This window comes from Stegodyphus dumicola, chromosome 8, assembly GCF_044657685.1.
Source record: "Stegodyphus dumicola isolate Sdum_Otavi_A_Nest chromosome 8, ASM4465768v1".
Taxonomy (NCBI): domain Eukaryota; kingdom Metazoa; phylum Arthropoda; class Arachnida; order Araneae; family Eresidae; genus Stegodyphus; species Stegodyphus dumicola.
In genome coordinates this window covers 182789147-182808938 of record NC_140775.1, presented here as the reverse complement: position 1 = coordinate 182808938, position 19792 = coordinate 182789147, and the positions used below count along the sequence as shown (strand labels likewise).

Here is a 19792-nt window from a genome sequence, read left to right as displayed (position 1 = left end):
TTCTCCCGAACTTATTTTGATGTTTCTGTCAGATCAACTGCACCACTTTTCGTAATAAAACCAAAACATGAACAGTAAATGTAATCTTAGAATATACCGTTCTTTGACAAATTCAGGATTAAAGCGGCAGTACTAAATATTTTGAATATTTATTCAACAATTTCTCTCAAAAATATCTGGCATAAAAGCAGACTTATATTTGCGCAGGATTCTGCGTAGTGTAATACATACATTTTGCACGAAAATTGGGAGGGGGGCCAGTTCTATATCTCCCATTCTACTGAGAAGATTGATGAAATTTAACTTTCATTTTCCTAGTCTCGAGATTTAGAAAGTCCTCCACGAAGGCATCCCTCCCTTAAGGTAGATAGCCCTCGAGTGCTTTGCCGTAATCTAATAAAACCAAAACAAAAAACCTTGTCTCGAAAGCGTGATGTGGATTGTGTATTAGATTTATACATTAGCTTTGATCAATCATAGGTATTTTGACACAAAATCGGACTTTTTTTGAAATGGCATATCGATATTTTTCCATATTTCGATTCTACAAATTATGCCAAAGTGCCAAATTTTGTAAAATTCCCACGAGAACTTTTTCAAAAATTAACTCTCAGTATTAAATGAATTTGGTACATATTTATTAATATCTTTTTACTTCCTTGTACGAAGTAAAAAGGAAGTATTGTAATCGCGAAAAGTTTCAGGCAGCATATTTCAAGGAAAATATCCATTTTGACCGCTATCGAATGCAATTTAACGATGTTTTTGCGTGATATCTGTACGTAAGGACAGAATAAAAGATTCGTTTCCTCCAAAAAAATTATAAAACTGCTTTAAATTTAATTCTGAAGAGAATGTTTCGTGGCGTCTGTACGAACGTAGGTACGTACGTACGTACGTATGTCGCATAACTCGAAAACGAGTAGCCTCAGAACGTTGAAATTTTGCATATAGGACTGCTATAACATGTAGATGTGCACCTCGTATTTTGGATGCAATCGGCCGCACCAAACGTATATAAATACTATATTTTTTATATATATCCACTCTGTTATTCGGCACAGTGATCTCAGTTTCTTTACTCTTATATGTTTGTAAATTGTACATTTTTTGCTTCAAAAATGATTGAATTATGTTGTTCTTATCTTCCGGTTAAGGTTTTTATGCCTTTCGTAATTTGGAAGCAATATTTGTACAATTATGAACAATTTAAAAGCTGTTTAAGTGCGATTAAGTTTTAAATAACATCGCGGACATATTTGTTTACATTTGAAACAGCAGAATTGTAGATTTGTTGCCAATCTAGAGAGACTAAGCTTCGCAACAACAAAAATAACGCCTTCATTTATTATTGCGAATTAAATCATGCTTAATCCTTTCTGGAATTTTTTCGAGGAAATAAGTGTTTAAGATTTACTTCGTCATTTTTAATACAGATATTTTGAGTTTTTATGTAATTTTGCCTTGTCGCGAAGTGAGAACTGAATTAATTGAATGAGAAATACTCAATCGTCTGTGAAAAACTGTTTCTTTTCTGTTTTGTTTGCTGAATTTCTCTCATACATCGTTCTAGCTTTATTATAGTATTTGAATAGAACATGTGGCAACGATAAGATAATTCTTCAAATGATATAAATTTTGTGCATTCGTTATAGTAAACAAATATAGTGAATTTTAAAGAGTGCGTTTATTCTATTGTGGTTTATGCGCTGTCGACGAAGTAGATTTTATTCAATCCAATCAATTTAAATGAAATTCAAAAAATGCATATAATTTAATATTCCGTACAAGGCGGTCATGTGGTGTACACATCAGATTTTTTTGTTAAACTTACGTGATTCCTTCTTTAACACTTCGAAATTGAGGTTCAATCCAAATAAAATTTACAGATATTTTCTGATTTACTTTTGAAATTTGTGTGTTGTAGTAATTTTTATATGTTTTTCGAAAACATTGAATTATAAATTTTTACCCTCACCTTAAAGTAGATGGATTTTTAAGCGTACCTACAAAAATTTATATTTATTCCCAAGATATACGTGAATTTCTACATTGGTGCGTTTTGAAATTTGGCATATTTGTTATAAGCGATAATAACGCTAAATGTGGTTTACAGTCTTTGTTAAAATTATTTGAAAGAATGGACAATTCACCTTTTTTTCCGTCGTGCGCAATGAAAGGGAAAGAGAAATGGGTCACAATAAATTAATTTCGCCAGTATTTGCTGGAAAATATTCTATAACTAGTACCTCTCACAGTACAGGTCGCGATCTACAATGGGTCGGAAGACTTGCTAATTGGTAGTGCAAGATTTTGAAGCATTTTTTTGATTACTGCGTAGTTATATATATATATATATATAGCGGCTCGTAATTTCGTATTTATTATATTTACTAATTAACCGTTGATAATTATATACGCTTATTACTATTACTTCCTTTATTTTTTTTCAGGAGTCTTCTACTTTCTTACAGAGTAACTTTATCAGTGTGCACTTATCGCGATCCATGAGTGGCAATAACCGTAACTATGTATATGCATGCTTGTTACGAGATTAAAAGATTTCTGAAATTCTGCTTTACAATTATACTGAAGTGCTCTTCATAGTTTTAATCGAAGATTTCGATATTTCTTCACAAAATTTTGATTTATTTTAATTGTTTTTATTATGTTGTTATTTTATAAACATTATATTTTAATTTAATTTTGTTTGTTTATTTTTATAATATATTTTTATTCTTTTCTTTTTTTTTTCATTTATTTATTTATTTTCACTTAAGATATGTCTATTAATCTACAGATGGACACTTTAAATGGCGCAGCTGTGCTAACGATTGAAAATGAAGCAGTCTACACAATCGTCAGCCCGAATGCACAGGTATTTTTGAAGCCAATATTTATTTAATCACTATTATGCACTACCGCAACATGGCACAACTTATATTATATATATATTTCTAGCCGATAAGATTAGAAAACTTCTGTACGAACTCCGTTGGTTTGCCATGCAATATCTCAGCAGGCCGCATCAGATGGTAAAGTGGTTAGGGGAGTAAACCGCTGAGTGGGCTTCCGACCCAGGTATAGATATATCCATGCAGAATTGGTTACCAACTCAGCGGGAGTCAATCACTAGCTGCCAGGCCGCAGCCCTGAGCAGCCCCGGCTGGAGCCTTCTGCGGTACCAAAGGGCTAGTGTTCGAATCCTGAAGAAGGCATGGGTGTTAATAAATGTATAGTGTCTTTGAGAAATGTGGGCTCTCTAAATATAGGACGGACCGAGCGTCCCTCAAAAGCATATAATGCCAAACAAGGTTAGCTGTATAATGTTGCTAAGAAATTCAAAGGAATAATATTTGCTGATTGTAGACAGGTGGTACCTGAACACGTCTACAGGGTTCAGTACACTGTCCACAGACAGTGTACTGAACTCATATTTTTTTCACTGCCCACAGATAGGTGACAGGTGATACCAGGGTCCGGACACCCGGGCAGCTTTCACTGACTATTCGGGTATCGTCCGGATTCTGCATCTGTCCAGAAAAACAACTTTGCCAAACAGGGGCAGATGGTAGGAGACAGACGTATTGTGGATGCTTACGATACCAATGCTTATTATACAATATATGACAATATAGAGATACTTTCATCAAAAAGTGATAATACGTTACACTACGTTGATTTCTATGTTACTGCCCTGTAGACAGGTGACAGGTGACAGCAGGGCCGGACACCCGGACGACTTTCTAAGATTACTCGGGTGCATTGTTACAAATGGAAATAATACTATGCTTTAAAGTGAGAAAAAGCTTTCACGTGTACAGGCCGTAGCTAGAAGACTTTGTGGGCATGACTAGCGCACAAGAATGTCAGCAGACTCCAAGGCAAACATACTATTATTCTGGACGGCAAAGGTCCTGCCCCAGCGCCTCTAGTTTCGTCATGATACTATGCCCTGTACAGGTAGAAGCTAGGCCAGCACCTACGTACTACCACAGGTAATTGTAAAATATGTCAACAGCATACGGTGTTCCCAGGTGGTCACACTCCCAAGTACTGACCGCGCCCGATGCTGCTTGACTTCGACCCAAGGCGTTTGTCTTCCGGAGTACCTTTGCAACTTAATGCAATTACCTCCACAACTTCGATAAGGAAACTGAAGTAATTAAGAAAGAGCATAGGCTAAAGGAAAAATGAACGAAACCGCTAAGGGTTTACTGCGAAAGAAATGAATAAGAAGTCCGCGTAAGGGACGAGTAATTCTTTCTGCTTTCAACTTGTTATCCAAGATTGAAAGAGAGAGAGGTGATGATTAAGGCGAATTCCTGAACGCATTGCGTTAATGGAATCGGAAAGGTTGGAAGAAAACAGCTGGGAAACATATTGTTCCAAGGCTTGGGAAAGGTAAAATTAGGTAATACGGACAGCCGCAGTGATTGCTAATGCCTTGGGGATGAGCGGGGGGGGAAGAGTCTTGCGACTAAAACAAGTATCCAGGGATGGAAGAGCGAAGAGAAGGGGGGGAGATAGTCTATTGCTTGACTTCGGTGATCGGACGAGAACCGGTACTTTCAGCATGGTATGGCCGTTGACTGCCCTGTAGACATCAGGACCTTAAAAACCAGCTTCTTCAAACTGGTCAGCATGTGCTACTAACATTAGTAGTAACGGATACTTAGAAAATAAAATTGCCTCATTCTGTGCACTGACTACTCCTTCGCTGGTGTGATGATTACACGGGAACAGGCACCTAGGCTGTATAAGGCTCATCCTGGGAGAAGCATGTTGATGGTGAACATATCTTTTTGTAGTAGCATAGTAAAACTGCCGATGCGGAAAGAACAAATTTTCCTTTTAAAAGAGTTCGTAGTGATGTAGAACAGCGAAGGTAGTAACTGATTATTGTAGGGTGAGTTGGATGTGATAACAATTAGTGTCAAAATATGCCATAAAAGTTGAAGAAAAGTCGACTATGACCGACTACCAGATGCAGCCTGCCCCAAACTTAAAAGTTTGTACCTGGCTTGACGTTGTCAACAACTTATGTTTCCCACAGTCAACAAGAATACAGCGACACACTCCCTCTCATTGTTCAACGTTGTTATGCATTCAGCTTTGCACATAACTCTGCATATACTGATGTGTATATTTTCAATTTGATTATTTGTTCACCAACTGTCCATATGTTTAGAGGGCATGCCCTCCTACATTAGCTTACGCACTAACTGCAGTTTAACTTTGTTCATACAAGGTCGTTACAATTTTGTCTTTCGCTGATTACATGTGCTCAAATCTTCTGTAAATCAAATTGTCCCGTCATCATTAACTATCTTCCAAGCTGTAGGGGGTGAGTTCAATAGAACTCATTGTCACAGTCCTCGTGTCTTCCTACGAGTTGGCTTTCGGACGGAGACAACTCAATTGGTGGCTAGTAAATATCATTCCTCTTAAGATAACCATCTCCGTTGGAGATACAATCCTCTGGGACATCTGATGGTCATTTTGGAGAGGTTTTGTTAGATTTTGTAATCACAAATAAGATTTTAAAGGGATATATTTTCATCTATACGTTTCCTTACATCTAGAGTTGAAGTTTTTTAACCATAACGTATATAAAATTTACAGTAAATTTTGAATATATATAAAATTTACAGTAAATTATTAAACAGTAAATTACAGTAATTTACAGTAAAAAAGAACCATAATATATATAAAATTTAAAGTAAATTTTAGTTTTTTTCTGAAAAGAGTAATGAAGTTTTAAAAGTTATGTAAAATCTAACATTAGATTAAATCAATCATAATCGTATAATATTACATTTGGAGGGGCAAATGCAGTTTTTGAGGATATTCTGTTGTGTTTTTATTCCATTTATTTCTACGAGTATTATAATAACGAAATTCTTTTCACACGATTGTTTTGTTCTATAAGATTTCTGCTTCAAGTTAGCCCTTTTTTCTTCGAACCTTTTCGAAAATTTTCGAATAATCATATCAATGCAGTGAATATTAAAATCAGACAAACCAAACTATAAGATATTTTTTGCTCATTTACTAGCAAAATTTCATCCCACTCTCGAAGGTCATTAAACTCTAAGTATAAAATCCCTCCAACGCCCGAGCGGTTGGAGTCGCCGAACACTGCTAGTTCGGACAGGGCTCGATTCCAGGCGAATGGGCTGGTTGCTTGGGCATTCTCGCAGTTTTCCCCGTGTGTAACAGGAACCAGTTTGCCTTAGAAATTCCTCCACGAAGACGTCCCTCTCCTTAAACTGATAGCCCTGGATCGCTTCGCCATAATTATATAAACAAAGTATAAAAACTAGTATTTTTTTAAATGGTTTCCCTAGCACCAAATAGTATACAGGTATTAATTAATAAGTAAAATGGGACAAACCTAACTGTGAAATATTTTTCGCTCATTTACCAGCAATCTTTCATCACACTCTTGAAAGTCATTAAACTCCAAGCATAAGATCCCATTAACATCCGAGCGGTTAAGTCGCTGAGCACTGGTAGTTCGAAAAGAGCTCTCATATAAAACAAGTATAAAAATTCTATTCAGTTTTCAGGCCCACCAACGACCGAGCGGTAAAGTCGCTGAACACTGTTAGTTCGGTCCGAGGTTCGAATCCCGCGAACGGGCTGGCTGCATGGGCGTTTTCGTGGTTTTCCCCGTGTGTAACGTGTATGCGAGCGAGTTTCCCTTAGAAAATCATCCACGAAGGCATTCCTCCCGTTAGGCAGATAACCCTTGAGGCTTTTCCATAATTACACACACACGTTTAAGACATAATAAAAACATACTTTAAAGTAGGTGGCCCGCTGAAGATATTTTGGTGGCCCCACATTTGAATTTGAAGAATTTCAAGAAAAATTGCTTTGTCAGCTTTTTGTCGTAAAAAAAAGCTTTTTTTCTCTTATTCATATTTAAAACATTTTATTGACATGCCTGATATTTGAGATAACATTTACTGAAAATGACGAATTTTTCAAAAATTTCACTTTTTCTGATGTAATTTATCGGCTAATCTTTGGAATATGGTAACAGGTAGTTTGGTGACATTTTGGTAAGGCGATAAAGGTTACTAGCTAGGACTTTAGCAGTGTACATGGATAAAGTCAAGAGTGTGCGCAATGTCATTTTTGTGCAATTCTGGGATTTTTTTAAGTGAAAATAGGTTGACGTGTACATGGATGATACCGTGTATGTGCAATTCTTAAAAACGCGGCAAGCAGTCTGCAATTCTGCACTTTCTCCCAATTTCGCACCTAATCTTTGTCATGATTAAGCACTTTTGTTCCATAAAAGTTCTAGCATAAGCGTAACTCGGCTAGCAGATTGTTGGAAAAAAATGTTGAGTTAAAAAAAAAAAAAAAAAAAAAAAAAAAAAACTTTACTTCGTGAAAACAAAATGGCGTCCAAACAAAAACTATTAGGTTACTGTAGTAGAGTTGGTCGCCAAAAAATCGCCAATTTACCATAATCCAAAGATTAACCAATTTATCTTATGTAATATTGTTCCAACTCAACTGCAGTTAGAATTTATAGATTTACAGTGTGACTCTGCAGTAAACTGCAAGTTTCTTGAAAATCCTACATTAATTGATTTTTATTCGAAGTATGTGACCGAAGACAAGTATCCAGGAATTCGTAAACATGCACTCTTCATGCCTTCTATCTTTGGCAGTACCTACATATATGAACAGCTTTTTTGTAAAATAAAAATCCTTAAATCAAAACCACGGCTGACAGACAAACATTTGGAGGAAACTACAAATTGCAGCAACACAGATTTAACCGGCTATTGAAGCTTTAATGAAGCAAAAACAATGTCAAATTTCACATTAAAACTAAAGTAACTACCATCTCTTGTCAGATTTTAATTCAATTTCCACAATTTCCAGTTTACGTTTTGGAACCAGTGTATATATATACAAATTTGTAACACTATCTCTTCGCTTAGAATTAATTGTAGTCTTGCAAAACAAACCTCCCTTTTTTATATAAATTTTCTGACAACACATTTTTTTTTTTTTTTTTTTTTTTTTTTTTTTTTTTTTTTTTGACAGACATGTGGCCCGCGGATCTTTGTGAATTTATTGACGTGGTTTTCGGGCGTAAAAGGTTGAAACCCCCTACTTTAAGGGGGCTCATACACCTTAAACCCCTTATGATCTTCGAATATGTGACTGTTGCGAGAATTGGGTTATTTTATTTATTTTGAAAGCACTTACTTCCAACATTTTACAGCTGACTACATAATATAGCTGCTTTAGAAACTAGTAACCAGAAAGTGTGTGTTGCCACAAGTATTTTTGTAATTTAATCCGCTTTGTGACAAAATTTTTCGTCATGTTTCCACCTTGCGCGCATGATATTTTAAAAATGGCTAATGGTACATACTTGAAATTTGATAGAATTCTTTAGACGGGCACTATTTTCTAACTGAACCAAAAATTTGATGAATATTTTAGTATTAAAAAAATTTATGGACGAAAACATTACAAATTGTTTAATACATTTTATAAACTCAACTCAATATAAAATAAAAAATTAACATGAAGTTCTTAGAATTTTAGGTTCACAGTAGTTTCCAAATGTTATAAAAGCTATATATTAAATATGGAATTAAATTATGCAACAGAATGTTTTAAACTGTGCCCGCAAGGTGGAAAATTGACGAAAAATTTTGTCACAAAGCGGATTAAATTATAAAAATATTTGTGGCAACAGAAACTTTCTGATGACTATTTCAGAGAGCAGCTATATTATGTAGTCAGCTGCAAAAAGTTGGAAGTAATTGCTTTTAAAATAAATAAGTTATCTCAGTTCTTGCAATATTCACATATTCGAAGATCTTATGGGTTTTAAGGTGTATAAGTCCCCTTAAAGTATTATTTCTTACGACTAAGGTAAAGAAATATAAGTGGTTAAATGCTAATTAAAATATAATTAAATTCCATATTAGAAAACGACTAATTAATATATAATTAAATTTTAAATATGCACGAAATTTTTAATCCTTTGAAAAGTGTTAAAAATTTCGAGGAAAAACTAGCATTCAAATCTGCCTGTTAAAAATTTAGCTTCTTTTTCTCGATTGTTATTGCTAATTATAAACTTCTACATCTACCGACAGTATAAATTAATATGGCATAACCTAATATTGATGCTAACGTGTCTTATAAAAGCATATTGATGAAAAATGGAGTAATATGCCATTGTTTTTTTTATAGTTGATAAATTTAAAATATACTTTCCAGTTTCATTCTTGGGGAACTGTCATTTTATTATTACTAATGTTCCTCTATTCATTAGCTATTGTATTATTTTCGCTTGGTTTTTAAATTTTAATTTTGGCAACATTCTTTTTACGTGCCCTTAGCGGTGTATATTTCAATGGCGTATTTATCACGCCATTATTTTGTCTATTCTTACCACGTTTCGGTAGTGCACTTAAGAACTGGCATTTCTTCCCACTTGGGTATATATTGCTGTCAATGCTGTCCATTTATTGTCTCGTTACGCTTGTCGATATGGAGAATGCACGCCTCGAGATAACTTTCCCGTCGAGAGATCACTGCGTGCCGAGTTTCTTGAAGACTGCAGAAACCTATTTTATCTACTGTGAAGAACAAATTTGTTTTGCCATACTGCAAGGCAAATAAGAAGTATGAGTATTATGGCTGAAAGAATAACTGATTTGCTGCGTAATCCATAATTGAATTTAAAAACTGAAATATTTCTATTAAATAGATTGTACAAATGAATCTTCATGAGCATTTTCAAATATTCTAATTAATAATTACTAAATGAACAGCAATTAAGCATTTTAAACTTTAAAAGCTCAGTAGGGCGTAATAATGAAATTCTGAAGACATCCCCTAAATGTCGCAAGTGGTATATCAAAAATTCTCACAACAACCATAATGAGCAGGTAAGCTGGTTTTGAGGGTATACTTGGAAGGTGGTAAATATGAATTTTTAAGTCCTCAGAACATCCTCAGACAGTGTGAGATGAACTTGAAGAGTTATGCCCTTTGGATATACTGCAACATGACATTAAGAGGAAGGGCATCAAGGAAGGTGGACCTTGGAAGGATATGTTAGGGAGATATTCTGTAACTGATATCTTCCTAACACACCCTTTGATATTCTGTATCCTATTTATGAGGAGGCGGTAAACAGGTGTTTAAGTCTTCTTGAAATCACCTTACACTGCCGACTTAGCGAGACATAGCGAGGATGTCTTAGAGATATACAGAAAGGTGACATTTAGCACTTAAATATGTTTTTGGAAGGTTATAGGCATGATCCAGGATTCTTTAAACTCAAGAATACTGAAAATTCGTAAACCACAAGAAACCAACCCCCTCAAGCAGTTTCGGGGTCTATGTATGTGTCATTTAGCTCTTGAAAATGTGTTTGGGAGGTTAGGAGGACATTTCAAGATATTCCAGGATGTCTTGAGGATGTACACTGAACTCGAGAATACTGAAGCACAAAAAACCTCCTTGAACTATCTCAAAGAGTTGGGGTCTAGGTATAGGAGATGTGTCATTTAGCACTTGAAGATGTGATTGAGAGGTTACGAGGACATTTCAAGGACGAGGACGTCAATTCCTTCAGAATTCCGCAGAAACGAGTGGCGCAACTTTAACAGGATTGTCGCCAAATTTCCTGGTTCAGTGGCATCCAGCTTTCACGGTCGACCAGATAATATGTAAGTACCGTTCTTTCACTTTTCAATCGGACATGAAACCTTGCTGATTAATGGCGGCCATGTTACTTAGTTCAGTGCATAATAAAATGTCATGATTTCAAAGATATTGTGCGAAATGTTATAAAATAACATCCTACATAATTTCCTAACATCCATCCTACATTACTATCCTAACATAATTTATAAGGAAATAATACTTCAGCCTTCGTACTGCTAGATTTCTTCGATGATCAGAATAGGCTACTGATTCGATATAAATTTTAAAATCAGTAATATTTTTTTTTCAGTTGCTTTAACACTGTCGCTTTGTGCCTTAACTTTTTGTCATCTGTGAGACATGTTTAGATAAAATCAAATCGAAAATAAAATGCCTCTCTAATTGGCCCATCAGCGATGAAGTGGGTAACACCGCTGAATGCTGGTAGTTTGACCGGGTTAAAAGTCCACCGTTTATAGCGGCAGTTTGCATACATCATTCTTTGCATCATCATGACTTGCATTCCGTTTGCATCATCATGACCGAGCGGTAATGTCACTGAAAACTAGTAGTTCGATCTGTCTTCGAATCCCAACAAACGGACTGAAACGCAGTCGCATGGACTTCCGACCTAAGGTTCTACACCAATCAGAGGTATATGTCCATGCGACGGAAAAGAATCTACCATCCACCATCGCCAGCGGCATTCACTGAATCAATGATAGTAATATTACAATGCTAAATTGACAATGTCATCTATACAATAATTGTTACATAATAATCCGCATGAAAAATAAATATACGATCAATTAACAATTACATTGTCATGGATAGAATCTATGTTGTGGAGAGTGGAACTTATATATTAACCAGTTTTTAAACCTATGTCTGCTTCAATACGTCATAACTTCATGTTCTTATCAGTTACACACCTAATGATGTGTGTCCGTATTATTTTTGCAGTTATCCACAGAGTAGGCCAGTCACATCAGTTCAGGCAGCTGATAGTTCCATAGCCCAAAGTATATGATGTTGTGTAGGCTATTTTATGTTCATATAAACTGAATTCTAAGTTAACTTTTGATAAATTCGAAGTACACTTTTGTTAAGTTCATTGTTCAAGTAAATACTACTTGTCCACTTCGATACATCATAACTTCGTGTCCTTAACAGTTTGCACACCTCATTATGTGTGTCCATAGCAATTTGCACACTGTGTCGCAATTATCCACAAAGCAATCACGAAATTGCAGTTGGGAAGTTCATTGTAATATGTACACTATTTTACTATTATCCACAGAAGTAGCTGCATGGGAGTTTTCATAGTTTTCCTCGTGTATAACGTATCTACGTTTCCCTTAATCCTTCACGAAGGTATCCCTTACCGTTGGCAGATAGCTCTCAAGTGCTTTGCCATAATAAATAAGCCAAATCAGTCAAATGCAAGCAAGTTGGCTGCGTGGGAGTTTTTATGCTATCCCAGTGTGCAACGCAAATACGAGCTGGTTTTCCTTTGGAAAACCTCTACGAAAGCATCCAACTAATGCATGAGTGTGTGAAATAGCTTGTAAACTAACTGTAACTGTCGTTGAATGCCGTGGGGCCCACCGGTGACCTGGATTCGACTTGGCTGCAGCGCCGTGGTGGTCACCCCGACCAACAGTAAAATGACATAATTAGAGTAAATATCGATACTGATAAATTTTTAAATAATGCCATTGTTACTATAATAGTCTGAAGAATAATCTTTCTCAAAAATTTAAATAATAAATAGAAAAAATTATCTACAGCACCTCGGGGATCACTAGTGAACCCCCATCAGCAAATATTAAATGCATCGAACACGATTATATAACTCACCTTATCTTCTGTAGATAATACTTAAAACTAACTTACATCGCATAAAATAATTCATGTCGCCATGGGAAAGACAAACCACGTAAAATGCGAGCAACGTGTCGCTTTCGTGTTGATTTGTATTCCAGTAAAGTTACTTTCCTAGTATTCGAATGGTTTTACATTAAAACATATACAGAGTAAATATTTTTCCTCGTAAAAAGAAGAGGGGGGGGGGAGGAAAGGAAGAAACTGTTGTTTTTTAATGGGCTTTTGATAGGAAACTTGTCTGCGGTTTTCTTTAATCTGGATCCTGGAGAATCAAATTTGCTATTTTTATCCGAAACATTGACAGCTTCTCATGCATCTCTGCATTTCTGTTTCTTTTATTACACGCTATCCCTTCCTGTCTGCATATTTCTGAAGTATGCAGTATGATAGTAAGAAAACATATTTACATTCCAAGGGATTTAGACTCAGAATGGTTACTTTTCTAGATTATAGTCGAGTCGTCATACATTTTTATACACCCCCGTCCTTCTATATATCGCGAAAACCTCTAAGTGGAAACGGCAGCAGGCAATGAAACCGGAGTCTTTTCAAAATCCTATGTATTAAGAATGACAGGCATTCGGTGTATAGCGGCCGTATGCATACATCATTCTTATCAAGAACACCCCAAAACCTTTACACTCCAATTCGGCACATCCCCTTCCAGCGCTTTTTCGTCCTCCCCCCTTTAATCTCTGCCGTTCCCCTTTCCCTGCATCATCTTTGTACTGAATTCGCACATCAACCATAGTGCCCTGGTCAGGCTGATACGTGATGGGGCCTTAAGGCCTGTGCTTAAGGGCCTGAAATTGATGAGGCTCGTTATTTGCGGCATGTAAACATACCCTACTCCAACCCGTACTTCAACCCTCCTCTCCTTTTAGACGAGTAAATCTTTAGATTTCCCTTCTTTGCTACGGAGATGGGGGCGGGGAGGATTTAAGCTTAGTAGTTCGTTACGAAGCTAAGTTTAGCCACGGATGCACAAATTGTGTAGCTACTCTCCGTGTGGCTGGGTGATTAAAAGTCCTTCTGAGATTGGAGGGTTTTGGATTCGCCTGGTTTTGGGAGGAGGGAGAGGAGTGGGAAATGGGGCATTGCAGAGATATTAAAGCTTTATTGCACCGATGCGTCAAAAAGTTTTAGATCTTTGGATTGAAATGAGCGAGACGGGCGCATCAACCGGGAGTGATATTTATGGGGAGGTCGTTATTTCTTTTAAGTAGCTCGCCAATCCGAAGAGAAAGGTCGGAAGAAAAAAGTAAAAATATTGCAGAGATAATCTTTGTAAATGGAAAGTTTGAACTTTTAATGACAGAAATGAAAGCGGGAGATTTGCATTTGGAAGGCTTTAGTTTCGCAAGCTATTTATCTGGATCAGTTCCTCTTAGATACAGCTGACAAATAAAGCATGCATGCGTCGTGTCATGGGCTGCGTCATCTGAAATGTCCTCGTTAAGGTTTCTCGGAGGATGAGTTCGTCCAATTATCTACAAAAATCTGTGAGGCTAACAATGCGCGAACCATAATGGTAGCTGAGTTTTATTGTTTCAGGAGAGAAATGTCATCCCACTTGACGTTTCACCGAAATGGTATTTACCTAATGTCTGTGAGGATTTCCATACGTTATGTTACGATTAAGTTTCATTCACAAGCAAAGGAAAATTCTTTCTTTAATATTCTTATTTCGGAAAAGTTGCGGGGAAATGTAGGGTGCGACTGGAAGAAAAAAACTATGCTGGAATTATTCTTTAAAAACAATTTAATGAAAAGATATAGAAAGAACGTTCGTTCTGTAATTGGTAGAAGACAGTCATGCCTTTTATAGTACAAGACTGAATTTAACCATTTTTAGCAGTTGTTTATCAAGAATTGGATATTTTATGTGGTTGAAGGAACTGGCAGTCAAATTAAAGATGTCATTTGTGATGGCAGTTTTCCGGTTGATATTGTCAATTCTTTATTTATGCATCTACCCGGTGCGCTTGCAAATATCAGTTTAGTATTACAACACGCTGACAATCGCACCTCTGGAAGCATAAAATACACTAACCTGGCTTCTAATACCTAAAACGGCTGCCTATGCTGCTACTACCTGGATAGTAGTGGCATAAGCCATTCGAGTAAGTAGCACGGCGGCCAGAAACAGTTCTTCCACTAGCCGCTTCACCCACCCTTCATGCTTTCTGTACGTGCGGGAGTGATGATTGTGAGAAAGCGGTGTACTGTTGGATGACGAGAGATATTCCTTGGCGGTCACTAGCCATTACAGGCTGTGGCCATTGTTAAGGCCAGAGGGGGTGGTCACTTTATTATGTAGGCACCTTATGTGTGGGCCACCGTTGCCTCGTATGAAAGGATAGAACAATTTACATCCGGGATTCGAACCCGGACGCTTCGATACCGTCTCGGCTGCATCTTGGTTGGGGTGGCTGATAGGTAGTAGTTTTTTTTCTTCCTGTGGAATGACATATTCTGTTTGTTTTCTTTTGAAATCTTAGGTCAGAACTCATTCCATCGGGTTGAGTGGTACCCGAAGTAATGCTGCATAAATACGTAATTAAACCTGACTTGACTTTCTTATATATCTATACTGTACTGATGATATGCTGAAGACAGTAGTCCGTTTACAACAGCATGTCCATCAATGCCTTTGTATTACCAGCTTCAAATCTGTAAATAAAGTCGCAATAACTTCTCTTAGAAGGAAAACTCTGTTAAGAAAATTTTCTTCTGTAGTTCTTCTCTTGCACAGTTTTAATTTTTCTGTAAGATAGGTAATCCGTTTGGTTATATTTGGGTATGACAAAGCACACAAGCGCTATCTGCCGAAGAGGCCAGGTGTCTTCTTGAGACTCTTTTTGACAGAACTGGCTAGTATTCATGTTGCACACGGGAAAAACCATGAAAACCAACCATGAAGCCATTCATTCTTCTGGGTTCGAACCCAGGACGAACTACCAGTATCCAGCGTCCTTTAACCGCTTCGCTACTGATGGGGACCAATGACAGGTGATAATTCTGAATTAAAAATGTCCTCCCTCCCCCAAGCCTGATGGATATTATATTTTCATCTTAATTTCAAACACTGGAATGGAGGGGAAAATAAATTAATCCTTTGCAAAATTCTGTTTTGATTAACTATTCAGCAGAAGATAAAAAGTAGAAGATTATTGCAAAAGCTACAAATTTTAGATTTACACATAAATTTAACTCAAAAGAAAGAGGAAAAATAAACTTATCCTTTGCAAAATTCTGTTTTGATTAATTATTGGGCAGAAGATTAGAGCAAAAGATTACTGCAAAAGCCACAAATTTCAGATTCACATATAAATTTTATATAATTTTATATTTCACATACATAAATAAACACTGGAATCAGCTTCATAAAGCGACTTCTTTGTAAAGAGAAGCCCAAAACTATGTAGAATCGTTAGTCGTCATCTTAGTATTTACTCCATTAAATAAATTACATTTTATGAAATTCACAGTGCAATATTTACCCTTTCCGGCACACTACCTTTTAAAGTTAGAGTTTTGATTTAAAAAAAAAAAAAAAAAAAAAGGTTGCCAGTCTAATTAGGCCTAGAGGAGTACACAAGTAAAATTTTGTGAAAATAGCACGTATTGTTTTAATTCTGTGGGTGTGCCCACTTTGGGCACACCCACAGAATTCGAAGGTCTATTCAATCAGTGTGCCCACTTTGGGCACACTGATTGAATAGACCTTCGAAAAGAGTGCTGAAACGAGCATTGTTGTGAAAGAACTGACCGATGAGATGCGGAGAAACAAAGAATACAGACTCTCAGTTGTCCTAGAATATCTGTGAGCCCGGTCTGTGCACACTTAGGGTTCGCCGTTTGATATTAGGCAGGATTTCAAGGTAAAAATTTAAAACTAATATAGAATAAGGAGATTAGCATACAGCCAAAAAAATAACATAGAAATATCTTTTCAAACAAATCCTCTGATACCCCAAAAAAATCTGGAAGATTTCTTTGAAAAATGAGGGTCTTAAAAAACTAAAATATATGGACTAATTTGTGTTGCGCTGCCTTTACTATAAATAAAGAAGGTTCAGAGTAACCTATAGTAACCTATAAATCCTTTTTCATTCAATTTTTCTGTGCGTACCGAAGGACATTTTTAGGTGTGTCCAGACCCGACAGACTATGCCGCAAAGGATTAAAAGCTCAATCCCACCAGCGGTCGAACGGTAAATTAGCTGAGCACTGGTAGTTCGGTCCATGGCTCGAATCTCAGTTGCAGCGGCTTTTTCGTGGGTTTCCTCATGTGTAACGTAAATGCGAGGCAATTTCTCTTAAAAGTCCTCCACGGAGCATCTCATCTTTTGGCTGATACCACTGTGTGCGTCACCGTAATTAAAAAAATTATATACTGAAAGCGTATAAAATGCAGAAGTTATCCTTTGCTTGAATTTTCAATAACATTGCACTTACTTACGATGATGCAGTGCAGGCTTTAGTTCTCGATGACAGAATTCATTCAAACGTCTGAGAGATATTTAAGCACAGGTAACTAACTCTCTCTAAGACGACCACACATGATTACTCTAAGACGACCACACACTTACTTACTATGATGCAGTGCGGGCTTTAGTTCTCGACGACAGAATTCATTCAAACGTCTGAGAGATATTTAAGCACAGTTAACTAACTCTCTCTAAGACGACCACACATGATTCCATATGACTTTGGTCTGCCTACGGAGGAGATCATTTTAAAGAAGTGACGCTCTCTACCAGTGTTTATTTATGTTTCCAGAAATGGTGATCATTTTCAGATGTGTTCGTCTCAGAGAGGTGGTCGCCCCCAGAGGTTTGGTGTCATGTATATTCTGATTGCGTTATCAGAATTGGAAAGTAATTGCGTTTCATAACCTTTGCATATATATTGGTATGCGCCCCAACACAGATATCCATGTATTATATATAAAAATTTTATTCCTGCGCTTATTTCATACATTTCAATAAAAGCCGAGAAATTCATTGAATTTTTCACGTCGACTTATGGGGATTTTCCAATATACTTCCTTTCTATTGGCAGGAGAGAGAGCAGAGGGAAGGCAAAAAAAAAAAAAAAACCTGGTCATCGTTTCGCCGGATATTACCCTTTTCCAGTCTCCTTATTTTCCTACACGTAAGCTGACACCCACAGAACCAATAAATACTAGCAATATATGGCAGCGGCGTCTCGCGGGAAGGACAGGCGAGCACCATGACCAATATGCTGCTGTTGGAAAGTCTGACAATCCGTCCTTCGAGTTCCCAAACTTCCCATCTTTCTAGGAAATTGTCCAATGGGAGGTTTCTTTTTTCTTTCCATTTCCTTTTTCCTCTTCCAGAAGTCATTTACGTTTGGTGCGCAGACAGTACAACTCCTTTTGTGCGTACTGGCATGAATTGAAATGAACAGATATTGTAAACGTGAGTAAGTTACAGGAGTAATTAATTAACCGTAAAGAGTATTATGTACAGTAATTATACAAGCTTCAATTAACCTATTAAATGCCTTGATCTCCATTTGCGGATTAGGCCTAGTAGCAAAAATTTGGAAAGTTTAATTAGGTCGGTAACAATGGTTACTTTTTTACATTATTGTTTAAACCTGTATAGACATTAGGCAGTTTTTTGAAAGCAGACAAGATGAAAAATATGCAACCGCCTTCGCCGAGAATCGAACCACGGACCTCTGGAATACCGGCCCCGCGTGCAGAACCACTACACCACGAAGGACGGTAGGGAAGTGGGAGAAATACCTTATATACTCCCCTTTTTAAAGGGCGACTAGGGTTTTAGGGGACCTAGTCGCCAAATCCTGGATGCGGAGAATCATCATCCACAACCCTTTTTAGTTCGGGCGCCACTTATTGCAGACATTAAGTAGTTTTTTTACGCCGCTTAGAGACATTAAGTAGTTTTATAAAAGCAGACAAGATGAAAAATATGCAACCGCCTTCGCCGGGAATCTAACCATGGACCTCTGGAATACCGGACCAGTGTGCAGAACCACTACACCAAGAAGGCACGCTAGGGAAGTGGGAGAAATACCTTATAAACCTTTCTCAAGCTTTTGCCTGAGTTGTTGAGTAGTAGTTGTTAAATGAATGAGCTGGAGAGTATTATTTGTGAAAAGAAGTAAACATTTTTGCGAGTTTCAAGATTTCAACATTTTCAAAACGCGGTATGTCGTATTATTATGTAACATCATTTCCAACTCCCGTCTGCTGCCGTGTTCCTCTAATGGTTTTAGAATATATTTACTAACTATTTATTGTCAATGTGAATTTTATTTTCCGGTGAGGGCTGCTTGAATGTCGATCCCCATTTAGGGCTCATGGCAAATTACATTTAAATTCCGATTTCCAGCGTCTATGTCAATCTAGACACCCAGAAATAAATTGAGTAAAAAAAAAAAAAAAAAAATTGGCAGTTAATGGGTTAATCCAGTGATCTTCAAACTTGAGGAAGTTATCCACATTGCAATTCTTTCTGTGGAACCCTTTCCATTTCTTATGGAATCCTTAATATACCCGAGTCATTGAAAATGTATCAACGTTAGGTAAATGTTATATGTTAAATGATGAGAAAATCATTATTTCGTTCTAATATTAGTCAAAACCTTTGCATTTTTATGGAATCCTTATCTCTATTGACCCGAGTCATTGAAAATGTATCAATATTACATACGCGTTATATGGTAAATGAACAAAAAAACATTATTTCGTTATGAATTTACTATTAAAAAATAGATTTATTTTACATTATTGTGGATTGGTTACTTAAATTGTAGCAAAGAATATGACAGCTATTTGGCTAAGGAGAGGGATGCGTTCATGTAGAACATTTTGAGGGTAATGCTGCGTTTAAATATTGCTCGGAAACCTTTCCATTTTTATGGAATCCTTATGAGATCTAACCGTCTTGGCTATCATACGGTTAAAGTGATTGTTTCCGTACTTGTAAGTACATTTTTTTACTTTCTTTGCATTCTTTATATTTTTGAAGTAGAGCAGTTTACAATAATTTAGCGTACATCAGAATTTTTGCTTAATAAATATGTATAACTATAAACCGAATGAAATTTACTTTCATCATTTTAATACACACTCAAAAAGGGTCAGTTTTCCTTAGAAAATCCTCCAGGAAGGCATCCCTCCTATTATTTTCATATACTTTGC

The 19792-nt window shown here is 36.6% G+C and overlaps 1 protein-coding gene across 2 annotated transcripts in view; it reads left to right on the top strand.

Moving 5' to 3' along the window:
• Positions 1-19792, top strand: part of LOC118191873 (LIM domain only protein 3-like) — a 265129-nt gene that overhangs the window by 159985 nt on the left and 85352 nt on the right. Inside the window, exon 2 of one of the 2 annotated variants that reach the window (XM_085822808.1) lies at positions 2801-2878. The exons of the other annotated variant lie outside the window; for it this stretch is intronic. Coding sequence (XP_085678934.1) covers positions 2801-2878 — 78 coding nt within the window. The remainder of the gene's footprint in view (positions 1-2800; positions 2879-19792) is intronic. 2 annotated transcript variants of the gene reach the window in all.